Source organism: Carica papaya, chromosome 7, assembly GCF_054855325.1.
Source record: "Carica papaya isolate Zhongbai chromosome 7, ASM5485532v1, whole genome shotgun sequence".
Taxonomy (NCBI): Eukaryota; Viridiplantae; Streptophyta; class Magnoliopsida; order Brassicales; family Caricaceae; genus Carica; species Carica papaya.
The window spans coordinates 21077868-21101159 of NC_142315.1; the positions used below are offsets into that span (position 1 = coordinate 21077868).

A 23292-nucleotide genomic window follows, 5' to 3' on the forward strand; every position below is an offset into this window, starting at 1 on the left:
TTAGACAAGTCTTCCCATTAATTATGGTTTCTAAACACGTATAACATCTATATAGCCTATAAATAAAATAAATAAACTACAAACTATCTCAAAAATTCACTCAAGTCCGTATATAATTTACAATAATACTATCCCTGCACCACTACTAAGCAAAAACTATGAGATATATCACAAACAAAATAATTACATACGGCTGTCAAGCAACCACCATAATAGATAAAAATAATCGCATATTTAACAAAATGTGCAATTATATATGCAATTTCTCATTACAAAAGAAATTAAAAAAAAAAGTAAAAAAAATATCTTCCATGAAACAAGTTTGTGCACGCATGCACACGAGTATTTGAGGTTCAATATGCATGTATAAGCTTTCTCATGTAGTAACTTTGTCAAGTCAAAAGTTTTGTTTAAATTTTCTGCTGATGAAGCATCTTTATGTGAAAGTTTGGTCCTTATATTATAACTTCTTTAAAAGATCTAATTCAGTAGATAACTTGTATATAAGAATTGAGTTATATTCTGGTTCTGTATAAACCAAACAAAAATTAAAAGAACATTATGAAACTTGATGATTATTGAAGCGGTTAGTTATTTTTAACGCTTTTTCTTGTTAATGTTTGGGGACATTCACGAAGTTAAACATATTATAGATTTTAAGAGATCTACATATGGTAATTATAATTTGAGCATTACGTTGTAATAGGCCGAAAACTTGATAGATTTTGATGTTTTATTTGTTTTAGGTGTCTTTGCTATTATCTTTCTCTCTTGTAGCTTTCGATTTTCTGTGTTTAAAATATTGACTCCTTTTATAAGTTAACTTGATGATTGATATAATTTTTTTTTAATTAATAAAATATATATTATATTTATTTTAAAAAATAGTATAAATTAATGATAAAGTCTAATTTTAATAAATAACTTCATAGATAGAGTACATGCATGTATTGAAATTGGAGTTGGTGGTTAATTTGGGGATATGAATCTGATCATGTGCATGCATCCCTTGGTGATTTAAGGATAATATTTAGCTTGGGTTCAAAGAAAATCTCCGTCTGAAAAAGGATTAAAGTTTCTATATGCTTTGGTAATTGATTAAAGGAATATTTAGGATAGGTTTTCTCAAGTTTAATCTTTGATGATTAGTGAAATGATCACTTACAATGCAAACTAAAATAATTAAAACATATTACACAGAAATTCTCAACCAAGTAGCTTCACACACATACATATATATATATATATATATATATTGTCGAATCTTTTAATAATTTTAGTAAATTTGAGTTAATTTTGGGAATTATAAATAAATGACATGGATTTAACTTGATCATCATCAAAGCATAACCATGAGTTCGCAGTAAAGATTTACTTCTTATTTATTAAAAAATTTTAAAATACCAAACGGAAGAAGGTTGAAAGGGAGAAATCACCGAAGGCAGAAATAAATGACCTTATATATATATATATATATATATGCGTCTATGTTCGTATGTATATTAACATTAAACTCTATTAGTAATAGTCTACTGAATAATTTAGATTTCCATCCAATCTTCGTGAATATTCCTGCATACTTAACAGGGTATTGTTCTTATGGTAACCCTAATTTTCTGGCTTCAGACTATTAATTTGGGTTTTATTTTCTTCAACCTTCTAAGTTGACAATGCAATCGAGAGGTTAAGTTATTGGAGAATATACACATAAAGATATATATATATATATAATGTATATATGATATCAAATTGATATTTTTAAATCCTTAACATTAAACAGGTTATTTTTAAAATAACCTAAAAAATTATCTACGAGTACTTTTACCCTGGACAAGAAATTTTAATCTCAGCCTAGCTACCTATGACAAGATTTTTAAAATAAAAACTTTCTTTCTTTATTTCTTGAATTTTTAATACTTTCTTTAATAAAGTTGATACAGTTTAAATATGATACAATCAGTCAAAAAAGTTACATAATCTAGTAATAACTTTAAAATATTTGATGTAAACGAATGAAATTTTTAAATTTATTAAATAATAATACGTTATAATTAAATGTAGTTAATTGTATAATATGTATAATAAACACATATTAATAACAAAATATTAGAATTTAGGAGTATTACTATATAATTGCTACTATATATAAGATTTATTAGCGAAAAAAAATAAATAGATTTACTTACTTATGCAAAAATTCAGTTTGCCTTTCATTACATAAGATCCCCTTCCTTCCCACTACTTAGAAAACTTCAAACAAGTTCTTCACCTTCCCCAATCTGTGTACAATTTTCTAACATGAGGAAGGAATAACAACATATAAGCATAAGCAAGCAAAGACATGGATTAACCATGCCTTTCCAGTACTTAGAGTACCATAATACTTTGCTAGCCGATCCACCATTAAAGTGACAATCTAAGCTCCAAGTCTAGTTCTTGAGTGTCGCTTGACTCGGAATTTTGACTGCTTGAGCCCATTGAGTTGCTTCGATCTTTCTTGCTATTTTCATTCTATAAATTCAAATAACATAAATTGAAATAAACTAAATAAGCAGAATATTTTTTAGAATGGACAAATAATTAAGAAAAAATTATGTCTGTATCAAAATTTACCTATATATAGAGATTGTTGACTAATTTTATGTCGAAATTTTTTTTTTTTTTTTAAAAAGAAATTTGTTGTATTGTTAATAAGAAAAGAAATTACCCCCAAGTGTAGATTAAGAAGGTGCCTAGTCATGCTTGGCTGTGCTAAATGTTGGGTCTCTAAGAAGCCATGGCTTGGATTCCAACTGTAATGTAAAGCAATTGATCACAAAGTTAATGACAGACACGATATGAACTTTTAATTGATTATGAAGAACAATATAAACATGTCTATTGGGGCTCATATATATAATTGAAATTTATGTATTTTAATATATTAATACTAATCCAAGTTGGTAAACAGAAGAGCTTTTATATATATATATATATATATATATACACAGACCTTGCTGCCACAGGCGGCTGTGAATCACCATATCTGATGTTTGTCCTTTCATATTCACTTAGCCCCCCAATCTGTAAATTATAACAAAAATTTTTTAGGGTCTGCATAAGATAGTAATATCGGGAAGACAATTGAATTAGAGTTCTCTACATATCATATAATTGCAAAATGCTCAATTGGATTTGAATCTCACTAATGCTATTGATATTGTTGATTTATTTCTCTCAATTAGAACTAGGGCTAATGCCACTTGCTGTTAGTAATACAAAATATATGAAGAAATATCATAAGAGATGTACCAGGAAAATTTACATGATCAAACGCTATACATATCATATATGATTGTGTAAGCATGCAGGAGTTATGATGCTGATAACGATGATGATGATGCCGAGGAGATGAAAAAGACTGACATGACTAGATCATATAAAAACATACATATATTCAATGTAAATCCCACCAATATTTCTAAAATCATAATCATTGTTAATTATTATGCAATAACAGCTATGCCAAACGGCGATCTCACACAAGAATCAAGCGTCAAAAATTGCATATCCCTGCAGGTTGAATGAATCTAAATGGACTGTATTCATTCCTTGTAGTAATTATAAGGAAATGGGAATAAACCCAGTATTCAGATGAACGTATGTACTATACAACATATATACATACATACACACTTACCATCACGCTTGGGTGGAAACCATAAGTAGCCGAGGAGGCCGATGAGTAAGCGAAAGATGAAGACGGTGGCGTTGCGTAAGCCGTTTGCATTCTCATATCATCCTGCAAATACATACACATACACATACATACATATGTTCATTTTCAACAGATCGTCAAAACTAAAACCGAATGAATTAGTCCAAAAAAAAAAAAAAAAAGGAAACCCGATTTAAAAAAAAAAAAAAAAAGGAAAAGGAATGAGATTACATATATGTATATATAAATACCTGGTTGAAATTAGTAGGGTAAGGAGTATGAAAAGAAGGATGATAAGAAGAAGCCATTTGACCATGTAATCTGATCTTCTCCAATTGAGCAACACCAAGGCCTCTCTGTGGCTGCTTAGGCTTTTCTGAGTTGCTCTTCTTCCCTTTCCTCGACGACCCTCCGTTTCCTCTATCGTTTCCCATGTTTGGCTCTCCATAATAACTGCTACCCATTTTCTGATTTTCTCGGAATCCAAAGAGACGAACAAGGAGATCAGATGATTTATTTCTTCTTCTCTTGCTGAAAAACTTTCTGGCAGACAACAACTGGGGGGCTGAGGAATCAGAGATCTCTAAACCCCTTTTTAAGGGTGTTGGCAAACCCAGTAATTATTGCATCGCTGAATCAGATTTTCTTCAGATTTATTTCATATATATACTTAGATTTTATGCTTTTATACCTCCTGTTTTCTTTTTTTGCATTTTCTAGTACGATATATTTTGATAAATTTCTTAATTACAAATGTGAAAAGGTAATAATATTTATTAGTGAAAAATAAAACTACTATTTAAATCTAATCCCTTTAGTTATGGAGTTTCAAGGCTGAGACTTGGAAAGCGATTGTCTATGATTTTAAAAATGTTTTTTTTTTTTTTTTTTTGTTTTTGTTTTTTCCTTTTTGAGGGTTATGATTTAAATGTTTTAATATGATCAGCAAAACGCCCCCACTCGCCATACCAGCGCGTTCCTTACTTTCTATATTTCTTGATATTTTAAAATTATTAATTACTATTATTATTGTTGAACCATCAATATGTCATTCCCCTCGTGTTAAATATTGATGGCCTCTTCCTGCCCACTGATTATTATAGCCTTTTTGCTAAAGTTTTCATTTCTGTCAAACATAAATGTCCATTTTTATATATAGAAAAAATCTTCTCCTAATTGAATTTCACATGTACTTTTTAATTTGAAGGAAAAAAAAAAATTAATTGGGTGATGTGTGTGTGTGTATATATATATGGAGATTTGAGGGAGGAGGGAGGGGCCATGGGCATGTGCACGTGGTTATGGGTTCCAAATTATAAATAATAAAATTGTTGCAGCCGATCACAGTGCCCTAAAAAGGCCACAGCTGTAAAAATTCTATAAGCAACTTATATTTTAAGGAAGGAAATGCTTTTATTTTATTTTATTTTTTAAAAAAATTAAATTAAATTATAGATTCTAGAAATCTTGTTTGCTGCACACAAAACAGGATCGGCCCCCCAATTTTCTTTTTTATATATATATATATATATATATATTCCACCTTCACTTTGATCAATTTCCCATAATCCAATTGTAGTTTCACTTGATATTTAAATTATGCTTATATTTATATTCTATTATTTGAATAACCAAAATGTCAGCATTTATTTATTTTTATAACAAATGTTGAGATTTATATTAATAACCTTATTTTTTTCCATGACATTTATTTTCAACAGGAGTTTGCAAATATTTGTTATTAGGAAGATGTATTAATAATTTATGTTGTCACAACGTTATTATTTGAAACATGACAACATAATATAGGTTTAAGAATATGATAAGTTTGAAAATTAATTAATTGGGGAAAATTATAGATTAAGATGTCATGTGAGGAATTTGGATTAGAGAGAGAGAGAGAGAGAGAGAGAGAGGAAATCTAATTGAGCTGTTCCCCGCATGATTTGTGGGGTCATATTTATTTTATGAGTTGTTATGTGGTGGAAAGTGAGAATCCATCCAATTTCTTTATACAGACATGTGAACTCTTACAATTTAATTGCCAATCAAACCCCCCAAATTAATCAATATTAATGTTAAACAAATACCATCTTCAAATAATTAATTTATATATATATACACACACCTAATCCTCTTTATATAGCTATTAGGCTTTTAAGAAGCCTAATGGTCGCAGAATTTAATTTTACTCTGTACCAAATGCTACCCTATATATATATACGTATCAAAATTATGATGCTGACTTTCCCCCTCCCCCCCTCCTCAAAACATAATTTTAATGCCTAGATATACTTTCATTTTCTGGCTACATATACTAAACCACAAAAGCTCAACATCATACATCACGTGTTCTTAATGAGATCAGTCAAGTGATATAGATATTACATAATCAGATTTTTCATACATTCAACTTAAACATATGTACACACAATTTAATGTTGTGGTATCACGCATGCTATAATAGATTCCATATGTTATAGATAAAATTGGGGGAGAGACACATATTTTATGTCTCTTGATAAAGAAAATGACACCAATATTTAATTAATCTGGTTTTGAGTTATGAAACATTATATATAATTAGCCCAAGTCAATAGGGTATGGATTAATTCAGTTAGTCAAATTAGATGTCCCGTTTCAATCATTTAATATTATATATATATATATATATGTATGTATGTGCATATATAATATTTTGTGTATGTATTATATGGAATCGCCCATCATTCATTTAGAGGTTTGAATTTTCAACTAGATAAGCATAGAAGGCTAGTTCCCAAAATGTTATTTATCGCCCGCAAATATTTTAGTCCTCATCATAAAGAAGCATACACACACACGTGTGTTATATATATATATATATCATAATTCAAGAGATGCTAAGAAGTCATTTTTCCCACTGAAATGCTATCTTAAAATTTTTATTTTGAAAATATTTAAATAAAAATAATAATTTATATAAAAAATGGATTTCATCGTCAATGTTAATTAATTTTTGTTTATATCTAATTTTGACTTACTGAAATTATTTTTAATTAGTAATTTAAAAATAAAATGCTAATACATTAAATCAAATTAAAGAGGATATAAAAATATATCCATCAACAAAAATAATTATTTATGGTAACTAATTATTTTTTAATTGATGAACTTCTTGTTGGGGTAAATGTAATATTATTATTGGGGTTGATATGCAACTTGTGGAAAACGCAGTTTACGTAGGAATATAATATATAATATATATATGTGTGTGTGTGTGTGTTTCAACGTAAAAGTAATAAAAAAATCCATGTCGTGAATCAGATGATACATAAAATGTTTCATTTTTTTATAATTTAACTTAATATTTTTTTTCTATATTTATTTATTAAAACAAAAAAAAAAAAAAAAAGAGCGTCACTGTCTCCTCTTTCTGTACGTGTCAATGAGAAAGCAATCTGTAAGCTAATTGTAGGTTGCCACGTGTTGCAGTTCAATATCTGACCCCTTTGAATTTTAATATTATTTTTTCTCTCTATGATAACGTAAACATCAACTAGTTTAATCCTCCATTTCAAACAAAATCATATTTTTATTTATTTATTTATTTGTTTTTTTTTTTTTTAAATAATAATTTGTCAAACAATAAATTAAAGCCTATTCAAAACTCAAGTTCATGAACTTCGTATTAGCAATGATAAAAGTAATCACACACATGCCTCTTAATTGTATTATATTATACACGTATGTATGTATGTATGTATGTATTAGTTTTATATTTTGTAGATAATAAATTAGCCATTCATCATACCTTGTGGCTAATAAAATGTTTTTTCAAGAAAATTTGCATTGTGATAAAGATCGTAAGGGTCGGAGTTCTTTTGCCTCAATTTTTTTTTTCAATCATAAGATTATAAATGTAAATATTTGAGATACAATTTAAATTAATATATATTATGTTTATTATAAAAATAATGATTAATATTATTGATTAGTTGTCTCGATAAAAAAACACATATTTAAGTATTTATAAAAAAAAAAATTCACTGAATGGATCTAATCTATTGATTGATTATCAAGCAACGAATACCTATCATAATGATATAATATACACTAATTTTATATTTGAGATAATCATATTTCCTAATTAGTATATTTAATGCCTTCATAATATCAATCTATACATATTCATTTACTACAATGATATTGTCATTAGGTATGAAATATGAAGGTAAGTGGATACTAATAAAAGATTTTTTATTTTTAGATAGAAAAAAATATTTTGTCTATAACTAATAGTATTTGACTTAAGAAATTTTCTTAATTAGAAGTGTTATAGAATAAAATAAGTTTCTGACTAAATCAAATGGGTCACACTAACTAATAATACGACATAACAATCAATAAACACAATGCTTGATATATTAATATATCTTATATTAGAAAATTATATTTTATTAAATGTGATTAATTATCAAAATTTTATTTTGAATGCTGTACATGTACTTTAAGGTTCACATATGTTTATATCAAATCTTAAAAATATGGCAAACATAATATATTTTAGTAGAATTAATTAAATAGATAATAAAATAATTGTTAGCGCTCCAAATAAAACATATGTTGTTGAACTAAAATAGCTTTTGTTTTTTTTTTTTACTTTTTAAAATTAAATAATATTATGAACAAAATAATTAATCAAAATTAGCAAATAACGACCCAGAAAACAAGGTTCGATCATCTTTACCTTTTCCTTTGGGTTGTATATTTGTGAATTATATGATGTTATAGTTATAATATAATGTAAGAAAATATTTTAGCATTCTTTATGTTGTATTATTATATATCTCTAAACTAACATTTTGACTAATGAATTATTGATTTGATTAGATTAGATAATCAGTAAATGTTCCTTAAACAATTGAATTAGCAATTAAATTTTAAAATAAAATCATCATATGGACATAATTTAATAATTACAAGAATGATAATTAAAGGGGAGAAGAAAACAAAGGATTATGTTGATTAGGTGTGATTTGATTAGTGATGTAGTTAAGAGATAATATAATATTATTGAATAATAATGAAAAATAAACAAATTAGACAAAGGTTAGTGGAGAGAGATGTAGAGAATATATCGCATCTACTGTAGATTGTGGGCACATGGAAACTTACACAGAAGCTGCATTACTCCACACGATTTGCAACCAATATTATTTTTATAAATTACTTATAATTATTATTATTATTATTAATTTTTTAAAAAATAAAAAAATAAATAATCCCTGGGAAAAACGCTGTCTGTGTGTTGATTAAATTATATGATGGAGTACGATTGGGGAATCCATTCGCGATCCAACTGCAACACCAAATCAACCTCAATCCCATTTTTAATTAGATTCTTTTCTTATTTTTTATTCACCTTAATTTACTATACCTACACTTGTATCTACATATTATATGCTTTTTTATTTTATAATAATTATAAACATCATCTTCGATTTTTATATATTTTTTTATTTAATTTCATCTTTAGATTAATTAAAATTGCATGTTATCGATTATATATATATACATCTCTTCAATTAAATTTTAACAAGTGTATTTCATATGTATATGTATCTTCCTTGTTTATTACTAAAGATACTCAAATTAATATATATACATATAATTTATAATCTAATTTTTTAAATATAAAATTTAAACTCGAAAGAGTATCTAGGAACTTTAATTAAGGGTAAATAAATCAATTAAATTATTACAAGAGAATCCCTCAGATTCTTCAAAAAAGATTGATCCAATATTATCACATCATCAGCCATTGTGATGCAATCTTTACTTTTATAAACATTCCTTTTTAGTTATCTTTCAATGTACTTCTGAAGGATACATATTATATATGCAATAATATCTTTACATATTATATTACAATTATTCTCTTTGATTCATTGTTTGTATATGTATCCCCTCTTTATACACGTTAATTACTATATATATATATATATTTATTTATTTATACCTGCTCTATCTAGCTAATGACTAACCCAAAAAGCAAAAAAAAAAAAACTACGATCATAATTAAGGAAGCTTCTCCCACCCACTTATTAGTTTACTGGTAATGTTTCGAGATTTACTAATTAATGAGAATTAGGGTTATTACTCAAATCGTAATTATCTTTAGACATCAGTATAAATCTTTAGAGTTAATTTGATCATTCATGTACAGTATATACACGGCTTTTGTATAATAAAGTTGCTATAACTAATTAGATCCTACCATTTATGATATTTTTCTATACAAATTTTTTGTTGCATTCAATTTGGAAAAATTAGATATAATTTTTTTTATTATTATTTAAGCATATCTTCTAGTTTTTTTTTTTTTTTTTTGGGGATAATTTTCCACGATTAGTAGGTAATATGTATATATCCATAATTTTGTCTGAATTCTTTCATTAATTTCCCCCCTCTTTTTAAATCTACTAATTAGTTCTCAAATATTTTCTTACTTTTGATTAATAGAGGATTTGCTATTTCATTCCCACATACAGACACGATCAACTTTAGATTTCCCATTTCATAAAAGAAGAAGAAATCAAGTAAATATTCATAAGATTTGCATGTATATATATATATATATATTTAGAAAGTAAATATATACCCACATCTGCATATATATGTAAATCAATGCATGCAGCTAATGGTTTTCTCCCCTATAAACAAAACAGGTAATTGTCCGGTATTGCATTTTGGGTATGAATATATAAGTCACTTAAACACATAAAATTTCTTACCGGAAAATATGAAGTACAAACCTAGCAATATATATGTATATATATATATATATATATATGCGCAATAAACAAGATCCCATGCTTAATTATATAAAGCATCTGCATGATTGAAGCAGCCAGCACGCTTAGATCTCTTGTACATGTGTAAGTGTATATCTTGCAAACCTAAAAAATTAATAAATGCATACACATGAATCCAGGGTTTGCCTAGTTTGAAGATTTTCTTCCATATTTTTAAAGTCCAACAACCTACTCCATCGTCAAGCTTTTATACATATACAATAAAGTTTTTTTTTTTTTTTTTTTAAGAAAAACATATAATTAATAATTAAAATATTTGATAATAATATTAATTATTGTTACTAGAAACGATCATGATAAAAATTAATGCAAGTATACAACTGGAAGGGGAGACCTCGGAAACTGCAAAGAGAGCTCTTGAGCCACATGTGGAGATGCTGAACCAGACACTTGGCTCTTTTTGGACATGGCATATATTTATATATATATATACACCCACATAAACATATATACATATATATATATTAATGTAAATTGAAAATTAAGAGGCAGAAGGTGACTGGGAAATGGTGGCAGAATTAATGCAAATGGTCCTCAATGTCTGCCATCCCACTGAAAATATCACTTACGAAACCAACATCCCCAGTGCTCTTATGATCTATCTTGGATACGGTTTTTTTGTTAGTTTAATTATATGATCAAATTTTTTATTTATTCATATAATTATCATATATAATACTATTATTACTAATTAATTTGCTTTCAACCATTGACTTTCAAATGTCATTAATATATGAATACTGTATATACATTTTCTTCTTCTATAATTTCTTATTTTGTATGTTTATTTTTTATTTAATTTATGATTTTATGGGAGATCATTAATAGAATTTATAAGAATTAGTAGAGATTTTGAAGAATACTTCTTATTCAATTTTTTGATATTCTTCTTTTATTTGTTTAGTGTTTTTCTAATATTATTTTATAATATTTTGTTTAAATTTATACCACCTTATTTGTTTGACTTTATTTTAATATTTTCTTTCACATATTTTACTATTTTCTTTACTTATGTATAATTTATCATTTACTCAATTAATCTATTATATTGTTTAAATTTATAATACTACTATTACTATTTTTTGGAATTTTTTTTAATAATTGAAATTTTGCATTTATTTTAATTAGATTAAGTACATTGATATTTTTTAATTTTTTTTCTTTTTTTACATTTTTGTTTACTTATTTTTTTTTTTACATATTTGATATGTTTTATAATAATGTCATTGTATCAAATCTTATTAAATTTGAATTTTTGTTCCACGAATAATATAGTATATATTTAATTTTAAAATTTATTTAACTTTTATGGATATTGAAAATGCAACAAAAGAAAAAAAAATTTAATATTTGTCTTTACTTTTGTTATCATTTTACGAATGGTCAAATTTTGAATATACTAACAAAGAAAATTGGCTTGAACTTTGAAAAATTAAAAGCATTATTATCACAAAAATAATAATTCTTCAAAGAGCTTCGTTGTTAGATTTTAAAATAGTAAGCAACTATAACTTTTAAATATTTTATATAAATTCTCAATTAAAACGTGCAAATGAAAAATTATTTATGACACTTTGAAATTTTTAATAATTAATTATTATCATTAAAAAAAGAATAAATAAATAAATAAGAGAAAAAAATAATAATAAGAAAATGAAACACAACATCATCATCTTCCTACTATTCCTATAATCAAGCCCATCTCAATCCAAAATCAGTCCTTCCCATTAATTTTTGAAACCAAGCCCCGCCCATGATTCCTTCTCTTTACCACCAAATGGTCCCTTCTCCAACTCTCTCTCAACTCTCATCCCCTTCCATTTATCGAGGAGGCCGAGAGAAACCCACACACGTGCTTGCAACTCTTTTGTCATAGAAGATAAGCACGGAGCTGCGCTACCTTCTGCCGCTTCGCCGTGATGCTATCCCTTGCACCAAAGAGGAAAGCTTGGAAGACAAGAGAATCAGATATCACACAAGTGTTCTGATCGATGGGACATTAGTGAAGCAGCCAGAGAGAAGCAGAGAGCTTCGTGAGACCGGCTTCTCACCGAAGAAGAAAGGAGAAATCTTCGTATCGGTTTCCTATCTAGCGATTGTGCTTTGTCAGAGGAAGACGAAGGAAGCAGGTAGCAGCGCCGAAACAGGAGGTTTGGCGTTGGCTCGGCACAAGGAAGAAGAGAGCAGAAGAGGTTTCCGTTGGAAGCTTTGGTTCGTCTATAAAAGAAGAAGAGAAGAGATTTGGCTCCTAGAAGACGGGGAAAAAGCCAGATAGAGTTCGGTTTTGGGCTGGTAAGGGAGAAAAAGAGGCTTTCAGAAGGGAAGAAACCAAGCCGAGGAAGAGAGAGCTTTGGGAAGATTTAGGACTTTCGGATTATTTAAAAAGAGGGGGCAGAAGAAGAGAAAAGAAGAAGGAGAAGATAAGTGAGAAGAAAAGACAGAGCAAAGAGGGGAGAGAACATAAAGGTATTCTCGGTCATCAGTTCTCTTTTTTTTTTTTTTTTTTTTTTCTTCTTCAACAGAATAGGTTGGATTTGAGATAAATTGGATTCATGTGTTTGGCATCTTATCCCAGTATGAATGATTGACCAAGATGGATGATTTAATTTCGTTTTCTGGTTAATTTTGCTTCCAGTTTATACTGTTTTTTTTCTTTCTTTTTTTTTTTTCCCGATAAAAGAAGAAGCTTTATTAACTGGGAGAAGAAAGAAATAATAACAAAAATAGAGAATAAGACATCCTCCAAAAATCGAACTTAAATAAACTTAACACAAGTGAAGACACCGGCACAACGCTATTTTCTAGAAATGATAACGTCTCAATTGTAATGGAGCTCCAAGATGCTGCTGTTCAGGTAGTAACCATGTGCTTTTTCCCAAAGGGAGGCCATGAAGGTGACCCTCTCCCTAAGTTCATAGGCTGACATCAACTGATCATGGAAGATCCGACTATTTCTTGCTAGCCATATACACCAGAGACTAGCAAAATGAGCACCTTGTCATGGCAGTTTAGCCTCTTTTCTCACCCCAACTCCCTGTATTCAGAATTTTGAAAAGCTATCCACAGTAGGGGGCACCACCCAGCTGAGGCTAAACTTATCCATAATATCAATCCACCTTTTCCAAGCCATGAAACAGTATAGAGTAAGTGGGAGTGAGTCTCACCATCTCTAAAACATATAACACATACACATGAGGACAAGGCACAGTTGGGGCAATGGATTTGAAGCATGTAATTGGTATTGAGGCTCTAGTTGATAGCAACCCATGAAAGTACCTTCACCTTGAAGGAATTCTAGCTTTCCAAAAAGCATTGGAAATATGGAACTGCGTGGCATTGAGGTTTTTTATGAGGTAAGAGTAGAAAGACTTACATATGAAAAAGCCAGAATGTTTTAAGGTCCATAATCAATAATCTGGTTGCAAAGTCATATGTATGGGTTTAGTATGTTCAGTAGTGTTGACATTAGAAGTTTCCCTATCAGAAAGGTTGCAGTTAAAGTGAAAGTTCCAAGATAGGCCATCCCCAGTGTTAATAGTGAAGCTAGAGACATGAGTAGTGTGTTTGGTAGACAATTGGTACGGCCTCGAAAATTTTGTGGTAAGTGGTTGGTCCCCAACCAAGTTTCTTCCGATGAAAGTGTTCTAGTACCATTTCCCACTTGTAGTTGGGTCAGGGGGTTGAACAAAGGGTGGATTTAGAAAATGGCTTTCTAGGGACTTACGTGAGTAGTGGATCTTCTGTAAAGACATTCCAAACATCCTTGTCATTTCCATGGATACGTTGATCACTTTATGCCATAGAAAGTTTGGTTCATGAGGAAAGCGCCATGATCAATTTGTTGGCGGAGACAAATTCTTTGATCTAAGATTCTCAATACCCAGGTCCCAAAATATTTGGACCGCCAACATATCTCCCACCTAACTAAATGGTCTCTGCACTCTTTATCACCTCTTCTTCATATAATTTCCTCATTCTAGCCTCAATCCTCTCTGTTATCCCAGCAGGAATCCTAAAATAAAATGGTATGCTAGATAGGCAAATGTTTATCAAGGTTACCCTTCCTCCAAAATAGAAAAGGTTTCCCTTCCAAGTCTTAAGATGCCTAGCAACCTTGCTACCTACCCCCTCCCAGAAAGTCCTACTCCTCGAGTTTCCACCTAATGGAATGCCTACATATGTAATGGGCCATGATAGCTTCTTACACCTTATTGATTCCACTAGATAGTTAACCGATTCATCTTCCACACTTATCCCTTGAGTCTGCTTTTCCCTATGTTACTTTTCAATCTTGAGATATGTTCAAACACAAGGATGAGGGCAGAAGTGTTTGATATGGACCAGTTATCATTCTCTAAGGATTCGTATCATCTGCAAATTGTGGGTGAGAGATCTCCAAACTCAGTTGTCCCACTCTCAATCCCTTTAGTATGCCCCTGTCTGTAGCCTTTGTCAAATTCCAACTCAAGTATATCCACTACAAGAGTGAAAAGGAAATTAACAATCACAGTTCCTCGGATCCATCTTCTCCATCTCTGCCCAAAGCCCTTTCTCTCCACCACTCAGTCTAAAAAAATTTCTAGCTGACCTGGTCATATGCTTTCTCAAAATCTAATTTTAAAGCTTCATCTTTATACTTTATAGGAGTTTTACGATTTAGTCGAGGATGAATATTGTTCTTATCGTGGATACTGCTCTAACACGATTCTAAGAAGCCCTTGTGAAGCCACCTGCATGTACCTTTTGATTTGCGAGCCGGCTCTCTGATTCAAGTAGAAATTTCAACTGTTTGATTCACATGATTGATCCTGGCAATATGATAGGGCTTGCAAATTTTTTTGAGAATGTGAATATGTGATGTACAATATCTGTCTCTCAATTGCTCTATTAGGAATCCTTCGTTTTCTTTCATTGGGTGAAATTGGTTGTTTTAGAATCTTGTTTGAGTATTGTTACTCATTGAAGCAGAACTACAGTCTCACAAATCATGAGATACATTTAAGCTTCTGAATGTCTAGGCATGAACATGGAACTTAATGGATGTATGAAGGCTGGGGTGATCTAATTTGGTGGTTCTGTTCTTTACTTCTAATGGGGCATGATATGTAAGTTCAAGTTGATGCCTTGCACTTGCACCAACATTACTACTGCTCATAATCTCACTGCATTATGTTCATTGTCCCTGGTTGATGCCTAAGTTGTAACCCGTATGCTGTGTTTATGTCCCCAAAAATCTGTTCTCGTGTGTAGCAAAACCTTGACCCTTTAGGAAGAAGACTTTTTATTGTTGTCTGCTATGATTATATCAAGTATGCTTTTTTTTCTTTTTCTAGTCATAATGGTAAAGCATGTTTTTTCTTTTAAGATTAAAAAAGGTATCATTGTGGGTGTAAGATTGCCCACTTTGGTGGTTTAAATGCTTCTCCATTTTCTTTTTTTTTTTCCGGGGGGTGGGGGGTAAATGCATATTTTACTTGACAGTAAGGGGTCGGATAGGTATGCTTTTTGGCTTCCCTTTTAAGCGTGTTTGCTGCCAACTTAACGATTTCTAAGGGCAATTTTCTCTAATCTTCCTTTTAAAAAAATTATGACAGAATGTTGGCTCTGCAGCCTGAATTCTTTTGGGGAAAGGAAATTCAATTGACTTGATGAATACTATGTCCTTTGCTTGATTCACCTGAAAATTCAAGCTGTTAGTGTGGTTATTGGATTGTCATCTTTGATTTTTTGGTTTAGAACAACCTTCCAAAGTCTCTTCTCAATTCTTCATGGTGATCAATTCTTCCAAAGTTCCTTTTTTTGGTTCTTTCTTTTGGCTTTGTAGTAGTCTTTCAAAGCTCTTGCTTGGACACTGGGGTCCTAAACTGAGATAATAAACAAATGAAAAGAGCGTGCCTTAATCTGGTCAATTTTCTGTTCCTTTGATTATGTAGTAAATTTATCGGCGTGGTCATTTATAGTTAAACTGTCGACGTTCGTGCTCTAAGTGTATATTTCTGCTTTAATAGTTTATGAATCTCTTCAACGGGAGATTTACTCCTTTAGGCAGTGAAGCAAGGTTGGGCTAGATTCTGTTGACCTTACGGTAAAGAAAGGAGCATGTGGTGCCAAAAAAGGTGATGGGATGAAGAGCTGAAGAGACTAGGAAGTTGGAAATGCTTTTTCTGGTATGTTGAGGGTAAGAAAGAGGTAAAAAAAAAAATGTGTTGCTCTTTGGATATGTGGGTTATTTAGGTAACAATCTTGATAGTATGGAGGATTTTGCATCTATTGTAGATATTCTTACTGACTTGTAAATTCTGGGTCTTGTATGTGGGCGATGCCCCCTTGGCATCTTTTTTAATATGCTTACCTTTATCTAAAAAAAAAAAAAAAAATTGAATACCATGGGAACTTAATGTATGTGCTAATTTGTGGGCATTCAAGTATTAGTGGGTGAAATGCCAGAGTTAAGTAGTATCTAGTATGCTATTAGCCTTTCTTTAGCAAATTGAGATTCTCTTTTGAAATGTGCACGTCTATCATGGATATCTTGCCCCTTTATTTTATTTGATACTGGACTGTCATTTGAAATTTTGTTGGAAATGTTCAATATTCGAGTTGCACATTTGTTTTTTGAAATACAAAGTGTAATGTGTATTATTCAATATCAACACTAAGGAGGTGCCAACCCATGTACAAAAAATTACATGTCAACCAAAGTATCAATGAGGTCTCCTAAATCCTCCATAGAATTGAGAGGATGACCCAATAACAAATATCCAAGGGTCTAGAGTCATCTATTCTTAATTAAATCATAACCATTCATATCGACTCGAGTTGCGCATGTGCCTAAGGTCTTTGTTGATATCCAAAACATGTAGCACATAGTTGGGCTTGCCTACATTCACATTGACTTTCAACTTAATATTCTCTTGGTCTAGATCAAAACCCTGAAGTCCTTTTTTATCTTCATCTCCTACCATTCAGATTTGCGTTCACAGCCCACAACTTTTTGGTCAAAAAGGGTTGTTGTTGGTTTCAGTGGCTTTTATGTCTTCTCTTTGTTGGCAGACCTATGAAGTGACTTTTGGATGATCAGAGTAATGAACTTGAATGCACGTGCGTTCTCTTTTTAAATGATACTCCTACAGTTTTCTTTATTTTTTTCTTCTTGTTCTTTTCCCAATGGATATATATTGAAAGTAAGTTAGCATTTTTTTTCTGGAGCATCAATTGATGCAAGAAGATTTTTTGTTCTAAATGTTTTTAGTTGATTTGTTCTTTTGGGTTTGATTGTTTTCCAATGATTTTAAGGATAATTTTATTTTCTTTTGTCTTCTGTTATTTGGCGGACCTATGAAGTGACTTTATGATGATTGGACTTATGAACTTGACATGCATGTACATTATCTTTTTAAGCAATTCCCCTACAGTTCTCTTTATTTTTTTCTTCTTCTTTTCCCTTGGTAGGTATATGATGAAAGTAATTGAGAATATCTTTTGGAGCATAAATTGATGCAAGAAGATTTTTGTTTTTTCCTTTGGGTTTAATTGTTTTCCAATTATTTTAATGATAGTTTTATATTTTCATGATTTGATTAATCATTGAATGTAAAGAATTAATACCAAATAACAATCAATAGCTTGTCCTTGTAGTTCAACTCAATAGACTAGTTCAGACCAATTGCTGTAAGTTTAAACTGTTTTGAATTACTCTTGGTTCAGTTGCATGAAAACACATAATTCCGCCTAAAAGTGATAAAACTCAAGTGCTGAATGCCATCCAAGTATTTTCTGCCGAACAGAGGCTAAGCACATTAGGGTGAATAACTCATATATAATTTTCTATGGCAGTGACCAGCTGAAAAGAATATTTCTTTGTTTAATGAGAAGGTCTACAGGACACAGCATAAGTATTGCACGTTAGCTGTACAGGAAGGTGTGTGAGAGACCAGCTGCACTGCTTCCCTTTTGCAGTGAATTTGCAAAGAGGGGGCATCTAGTTCTTTGTTGAAGCATATAGTTCATATTTGTTGTATTTATTTTTTATCAAGGATTTGACTGGCGACTCTATAATTATAAATAACTAATATCCTAGCAGTAGGCTTTAGATCTAGGGAAAGTTACGTTTGTCCCTTTAACTTCAGTCCTTGTAACAAAAACCCCTGTCACTACTTTTAATTGGGGACAATAACCTCAGTAATATTTTGTTTTTGTGACAAATACATACTTCTGTTAACTGACCCATGACGCAAGTTGGAGAAGTTGCCAAAGGATAATGGTTGACAACCAAAATTACATTATTTTCCTCACCTCTCAATCTTAACAGCTCTTTTTTGTGCAGTTTTCTTGTAAATGTAATTATCTTCATAAGCAGGCACTAGTGCGTATATATATTTGTTAAAGAAGAAGTAAATCGGAGTGTTAAAGAAAAAATAAATCAAGTTAAAGGGTATTGTTAAGAATGATTTTTTGATTGATGTATATTTTATTGAATATAGTTTTATATATACAAGTTTTCCAGAATATACAAGTAAATAGACAATTAATTATAATTAATTACAAATGGTGTAATTTTATCTATATACCCTTTAATGTGATTTACTTCATCTCTAACACTCTGATTTATCTCATCTTTGATAATTATACCATTTAATTTAAATTACTTACTCTTTAATACCCTGATTTACTTCATCCTTAATACTCCCCCTTAAGCTGAAGAATAGATGTTGTCTATTCCCAGTTTGCCAATAAGAGTTTGGAATGTCGGATTACTTACACTTTTAGTTAACACATTTTTCGGTTGAGAATTGATGCACATGTATGACGTACATATTAAGCGATTGTTAAGTTTTTCTTTGATAGAATGTTTGTTAAGCTCAATATCTTTTTGTTGTACTGGATTGTGAGCAATACTTATGGTTGATGTATTCTCATAGTATAGATGCATAAGATTTTCTCACTTGATTATAATATCTTCCAAAATTCTTTTTATTCATAGTAATTTATATACTCTTGTGCTATTGCTCGAAAATTCTATACTCAATATTGAAACTACTACTTCTACAGATGACTAGGTTGCCACGAAGGATGGTACAGTAGCCTGTAGTATAATCTTTTGTCTCTAACCGATCTTGCATAATTTGTATCAGTATAAATTTTCAGGAGAAATTTGTCATTCTTCCTAAATGTAATTCCTTTCCCTGGTGATCCTTTTAAGATTGCAAGATTTTGTAGGCTACTTGTAGGTGTACTCATTTTAGATTGTGCATGAACAATTGAGTAGGTAGATCAACTTTCCAACTAATTTTTGATGCATTTCATTGTTTATTGGTGTGTCTTCCTTTGATATTTCTAGTTTGTGGTTAGGATCAATGCGTGTGCTAGTTGGTTTGTATACTAGCTTACCAATGTCTTTTAATACGTCGTTAATGTATTTTTTTAAAAAGATAAAAATCTCATATTTATAGTGAGCAACTTAAATTCCCGGAAAATGCTTCACTTTTTATAATTCCTTCATTTCAAATTCTTTTATCAGATATTATTTTAATATTAATTGTTTATTCTCATCGTTTTGTATTATGATAATATCATTAATGTATACTAGGAGATCTGTAAATCTATTTGATGAACAAAGTGTGAACTTCTTGAGCCTACTTAAATTCCAAATCTATGCTCTTGGTGATTGTTTGGGTTCATGCAGTACATTTTTTTAGTTTATATACCTTATTTACTCTTGTTTCTCCATCAAAATCTGATGGAATATCCATATAGATATATTTTTATAATTTTCATGCAAAAAAATATTTTTTAAATTAAATTGTTGCAATTACCAGTCAAAATGTGCAGCTAATGATAACAAGATTCACATAGTGTTCATCTTAGTTATTGGTGTGAATGTTTTCTGGTAGTCTATCTTATACGTCTGAATATAACACTTTTCACTAGTTTCACTTTGTACCTCTCAATTGTTCCATTTGCTTTATATTTGATTAAGAAACTCATTTGCATTGTACCAATTTCTTGATTTTGGGTAGACTCACCACTTAATTTTGTTTTTTTAAAGTGTTCATTTTCATACTCATAAGATTTTTCTATTTGTTATAGAATAATCCTTTAGATACTATTTTAGAATGCACTCATTACTTAAACTTGTAAGAAAATTTTTATGGGTTCATGAACATTTATCAAATTATACAATTTGTAAGGTAGGATATGGAGGGTATTTGGTGCATTCTTTCTACCATTACGAGGTGCAATAGATATATCATTATCAGATGACTATATAAATTTTACGATACTTACCTTAGTTTCAGGATCAAGGTCAGATTTTGGCTCAGTACTCGACATCTTCCTCCTTATATATACCTGAGAAAACCTAGGGTTTGTTGATGAATGTTTGAGTGTGCTTTAAATGTTCTCTTGTGGAGATTAATTTTTTGGTGGGTTTTGAATGTTTTCTTGGTGATGGTCTTGAGATGTGTGGCAAATGTGGTTGGTTAAAATTAATTGAAGCCTTTGTATCCTTATCTTCCAATATATGCTCCACTTAAAGATAAGGTTGCGTAAAATATGATTCTTGTTTAACAAATATGACATCCGTAGATAAATAAAGTTTTTTGTGGGCAGATAGTGACATTTGTACCTCTTTTGAGATGAATAGTAGCCCACAAATACAAATTTTAAGACTTGGGGATCAAGTTTCGCACTCCGATGAGAATGAATATGAAAAAAAACAACACTCCCAAGTATAAGAGGAACCAGATACTTTATAACATTTACTATTGGCTAAAACTATTGAAGTTTTAAAAGAACTTTTGAAGTTAAGAACACTTGTGGGTAGACAATTAATAGTGTAGGTGGTAGTAAGGATGACTTTGTCCCAATATTAATTTGGAATCTCATTTTTGAAAAGAAAAATTCTGGTGGTGGTTAAAAGGTGATTATTTTTACGTTCCACTACTCTGTTTGTTATAGAGTATAGATGCAGGATGATTCATGAAGAATCCATTCCTGATGGAAGAATGATGAAATCGTTTGCATTGTTGGGATGGAACATTTTGATGGATGTTCCAAATTAAGGTTTTATCATATTGCAGAATTGAGATATGATGGAGTTAGCATCAAACTTGGCTTTGAGTAAAAATAGCCAGTTGACTCTGGTGCAATCATCAACAAAGGACATAAATCAATGAACTCTAAAAATATTAGGTGTATGAGATGGTCCCCAAATATCATTGTGAATTAATGAAAATAAAACTGAATTTTTTTAATTACTAATAAGAAATGTCACATGTTTATATTTTGCAAATTCACAGATATAATATTATCAATTTTCATATTATGGATTTGTAAACAAAAGGAAAACATAACCTTTAAAATGGAAAAAGATAATGCCTAAGTCTCTTATGATGGAGCCAAATTTGTGTATAGAGGCAGTGATAACGACCAATAAGGTTCTCTCAGCTGCATCCAAGTAGGAAAGTCTGTGTTTGACCTCAACATGTCCAATCATTTTGTTCGAATTATGGTCGTACAAGTCACAGTGAGAACAATTAAATGTTACTTTGTAGTTAAAGTCTTATGATAATTTACTTACTGACACAAAATTAGTGCACAATTGAGAAACATGTAGCACATTTTCTAAGATAAAAATGGGACTAAGATTAATGTTTCCTTTGTCTGCAATGATATTTAGGGAATCGTCTGCGGTGATGATCTTATTCTTACTTGGACGGAGAACATATATATGGAAAAACTTAAAAATATTTGTCATATGATTGGTGGCTCCTAAGTTTATAATTCAGGAATTTTCAAAGAGTTTATCTGAGCATTCAAACTGTGTGAAAAAGAAAGCATACCTGAGTGTTCTAATACACTTATACCTATACACTTCTCAGGTTCTCTAATCGACCTCTAGTCATTCAATCTCAGCACTAAAAATAGTGAGATCGATAGGTGCTTCTTCTTTCCGTTGGTTAGGCATACGAATCTGCTTAGTAATCTTCTGTGGGTTATATTTGTATCCCCATTCTTTACCGGAGGTATTGAGCGTGCCATGCAGTTTCCAACACTTGTTCTTGGTGTTGTCTTGGCTTTGATAGAAAGTATACCAAATATTGTCCCTACTATTCGCTCCTAAAATTGCATTCTTAGGATAACCTGCTTCCCTTGATTGTTGACGAGGTTTGGGACCTTGTGAGATTCAAGATGAGCTACCAGCGAAGCGGGGTTCTAGCATGACCCGTCTCTTGCTTTCTTATAATGTTATGATGGAAATTATTTGATTGAATGAGAAAATTTGCTCTTTTGCCAATATATGGATTAATACTTGATAAATTATCTTCCTCTTTGACTCAAAATTTGCTCTCTCTCTAAACCTCTCTCATTTAGCTTCTTTGTGCGACCTTTGGTAGGTTGATCTAGCTGACCACTTCTTGTGGTTCCCATGAGTTCGTTCGGAAGAAGATTCCTTGTTATTGAAAACTAATCATTTGACTTCTGCGAAGGGAGAAAAACGGATGGTTTGTGGATCACTGAAAATGGACGTGGCTTTCGACGTTTGATTTTCCTAGTGAAGGGTGAATATGAATGGTTCTTAGATGCCCTTGTCGATTTTTGGTGGAGGAGGGAGCCGGGAACGTGGGCCAAACATTTCATGAAGAAAAACTATGACTTGTGGTTAGTATTCGGCAGGAATAGATGCAGGAGTATCTGGCATTAACGGTGCAAGGAGGTCGGCAGGTGAAGAGAATC

The 23292-nt window shown here is 30.6% G+C and overlaps 2 protein-coding genes across 4 annotated transcripts in view; one reads left to right on the top strand and one right to left on the bottom strand.

Annotated features, from left to right (window-relative positions):
• Positions 1-2157: 2157 nt before the first annotated feature.
• Positions 2158-4407, bottom strand: LOC110818527 (mediator of RNA polymerase II transcription subunit). Its single transcript, XM_088207425.1, has 5 exons — positions 3949-4407; positions 3680-3781; positions 2993-3063; positions 2708-2792; positions 2158-2511 (listed from the first exon to the last, which is right to left on the bottom strand). The coding sequence occupies exons 1-5, from the start codon at positions 4159-4161 to the stop codon at positions 2404-2406; spliced, it is 579 nt and encodes a 192-aa protein (XP_088063551.1). The 5' UTR covers positions 4162-4407; the 3' UTR covers positions 2158-2403.
• A 7860-nt stretch (positions 4408-12267) lies between these two features.
• The window catches only part of LOC110818560 (Pentatricopeptide repeat (PPR) superfamily protein), a 30516-nt gene continuing 19491 nt past the window's right edge, over positions 12268-23292 (top strand). Inside the window, exons 1-2 of one of the 3 annotated variants that reach the window (XM_088207081.1) lie at positions 12268-13020; positions 16563-16721. The gene's annotated coding sequence lies outside the window, so the exon portion shown is untranslated. The remainder of the gene's footprint in view (positions 13021-16562; positions 16722-23292) is intronic. The other 2 variants (XM_088207082.1, XM_022047478.2) reach the window with 2 other exon arrangements.

Excerpts from the sequence above, each read along its gene's own strand:
- LOC110818527 (XM_088207425.1), bottom strand. The coding sequence starts at position 4,161 with ATGGGTAGCAGTTATTATGGAGAGCCAAACATGGGAAACGATAGAGGA. Across the intron at positions 2,793-2,992 it reads CAGCCGCCTGTGGCAGCAAG|TTGGAATCCAAGCCATGGCT; the intron begins GTCTGTGTATAT and ends TTTACATTACAG. Across the intron at positions 2,512-2,707 it reads TTCTTAATCTACACTTGGGG|AATGAAAATAGCAAGAAAGA; the intron begins GTAATTTCTTTT and ends TTGAATTTATAG.